The sequence below is a fragment of the Garra rufa genome, chromosome 23, assembly GCF_049309525.1.
Source record: "Garra rufa chromosome 23, GarRuf1.0, whole genome shotgun sequence".
Classification (NCBI taxonomy): Eukaryota; Metazoa; Chordata; class Actinopteri; order Cypriniformes; family Cyprinidae; genus Garra; species Garra rufa.
Window position 1 is genome coordinate 37,529,119 of NC_133383.1, and position 2,387 is coordinate 37,531,505.

General features: G+C 38.0%; 1 protein-coding gene across 1 annotated transcript in view; it reads left to right on the forward strand.

Annotated features, from left to right (window-relative positions):
- Positions 1–2,247, forward strand: part of sardh (sarcosine dehydrogenase) — an 89,446-nt gene extending 87,199 nt beyond the window's left edge. The window contains exon 21 of the mRNA XM_073829308.1: positions 1,465–2,247. Within this exon, the coding sequence (XP_073685409.1) occupies positions 1,465–1,593 (129 nt within the window). The 3' untranslated portion in view covers positions 1,594–2,247. The remainder of the gene's footprint in view (positions 1–1,464) is intronic.
- The last annotated feature ends 140 nt before the right edge of the window (positions 2,248–2,387 follow it).

Here is a 2,387-nt window from a genome sequence, read left to right on the forward strand (position 1 = left end):
AAAATAAGAAAAATTTACACATCTTCATCTTGTTCAAAAGTTTTCACCCCCGGCTCTCAATGCATTATTTTTCCTTCTGGAGCATCAGTGAGTTTTTGAACCTTCTGTAATAGTTGCATATGAGTCCCTCAGTTGTCCTCAGTGTTAAAAGATAGATCTCAAAATCATATAGTCATTGTTGGAAAGGGTACAAATACACAAAAAATGCTGTGTATTTGTGGGACCTGAAAGATTTTTCTGAAGAACAGCAGGCAGTTTAACTGTTCAGGACAAACAAGGGACTCATGAACAACTATCACGAAACAGGTAACAACACTGTATTAAGACTCAAGTGTATGTAAACTTTTGAACAGTGTCATTTTTATAAATTCAGCTATTATTTTCTCTTGTGGACTATGTGTAATCGTCTTTTATGTAAAATATCTAATTTAAGGTCAGTACTAAATAAGAAATAACATGCATTTTGTATGATCCTTCTTATTTTGGTAAAATAATTAACATTTTGTAGATTCTACAAGGTGTATGTAAGTTTTTGACCTCAACTGTGTATTGAAAGGGTTAAAAGGTTTCTATATAAATTAGTGCTTTTATGTGTATTGGTTGGAGGGAAGGGAAACGGTGTGTGTGTGTGAGTGTGAGTATGTGTGTGTGTTATAATGCTTGGACAGTGGCGGCTCTGAAGTCCCAGTACTGTGAGTATGACATGATACAGGGGGATGTGTACTTAATGCTAACTGACAGAGAGCTAGATGAGGAAGGACAGATGGGGAGGTAGAATTGAGACGTCTCCATTCCACGGCGCGGACGGCAGTGCTGTTGAACAGAGTCGAGCGCTGATCTGATCAGACCTTTACTCTCTCTGCTCACTGCATTACACACCACAGGAACATCACTGGACATAATGTCAGAGAACCATTATTCACGGCCGAAAGGTCTCGGGACTTCATGCATAGGACGTCTCATACTTTCTAGTTTAAATTTGAAAAGTTTCCAAACCCATTTGACTTTACTTCTGCTGTGGAACACAAAAGAGGAAATAATATTTTATCAGTACATAGAGCAGTTGCACAGTGGTTTTTGCTTTAGGTACTATAGCCACTGCTTAATTCTTAGTAGCAATCAGTGGATTTCTTCCAATGTGTCCATTACGACTGCAATATGCCCACTTAAAGAGGTCAGGCTAGTTTTCCAGCCACTGCGTCTTGATCTGGACTCCACAGGGTAATCCCTGCAGCTTGCTCAGATTTAATTAAAAAGAGATGCAACCCCTGACAGAGAGAGAGCAGCAGGGTTGAAGACAGAAAGAGAGGGAGGTGAGAACAGAGCTCATTTCAGTTGCATGGTTTGACGCTGTGATCTGAATGAAAAACAAATAGTCGTGGATTAAAAGCCTTTTAATTTTAATGGTAAATCCATCTTACTCAAACTCAGCATTGAATTTGTTTGTGTTCAATTCGCCCCCAGGTGAGCCCTGACTTTGTGCGCAGCGGTGAATTCACTCTGGAAAGGATGGGCGTCACATACAAGGCTACGGCTCACCTCAAATCTCCCTTTGACCCCGAGAACAAGCGCGTTAAGGGCATCTACGGCTGAACGAAGCCAGAATTTACTTGATCCAGACTGATTCAGTGTAACTGAGGTAAATGTTTACAGGCCTTTATCCGACTCATCAGCATCAGCATTCCAGGACAAAACTAAACACTTTCTGTGTCTTAAAAGGGATGATTCACCATAAAGTATCATAGAAGACAAACTACTAATGTGAATTTTAGAAATATACAGTGTTTAGCATCTTCTTGTGCCTTACGTTTCATGTCTTTCAGAAAGAAATCAGTCAAGTATGTCAGAAAATAACATTTTAGCAAGCAGTCATGAGCCCGTCTTTTATTTTTTGGATTAGCTGTGCATTAAAGATGTTAGTCTTGGTTAAATTTAAAATAAAGACGAATATAATTGATTAATCACTGCAACTTTTGCCAATCCAACAAATGATGTGAAAGTCTTTTTGTTTCCATGATTTCTGCATGGTGGGCCATCATTTCATACACAAGTACTGTAATTGTTAGATTAACATCTTACTGGATTTTAACCAGTAAAAAATAGCCAATAAATGTAATTTCCTCATTGCTTGTAATAGTAATTCTTTCTAAAGTCTGGCATTTAAGTCTGCTGTTTACCCTTATTTGTTGTTTAAATGGAAAGTGTGATTTTGCAAGAAGTGTATGAAGAATAAATCAATTTTTGTCATATTGTGTTTGTGATTCCTTACAGGAGAACACACACTGCTATTCACAAGTTTGGGTTCAGTAAGATTTTATGCCCTGCACCTTCCCACGTAAATGTAACGAAACATATTTAATAATAGTCTAAGCACAAAACAGTACTTT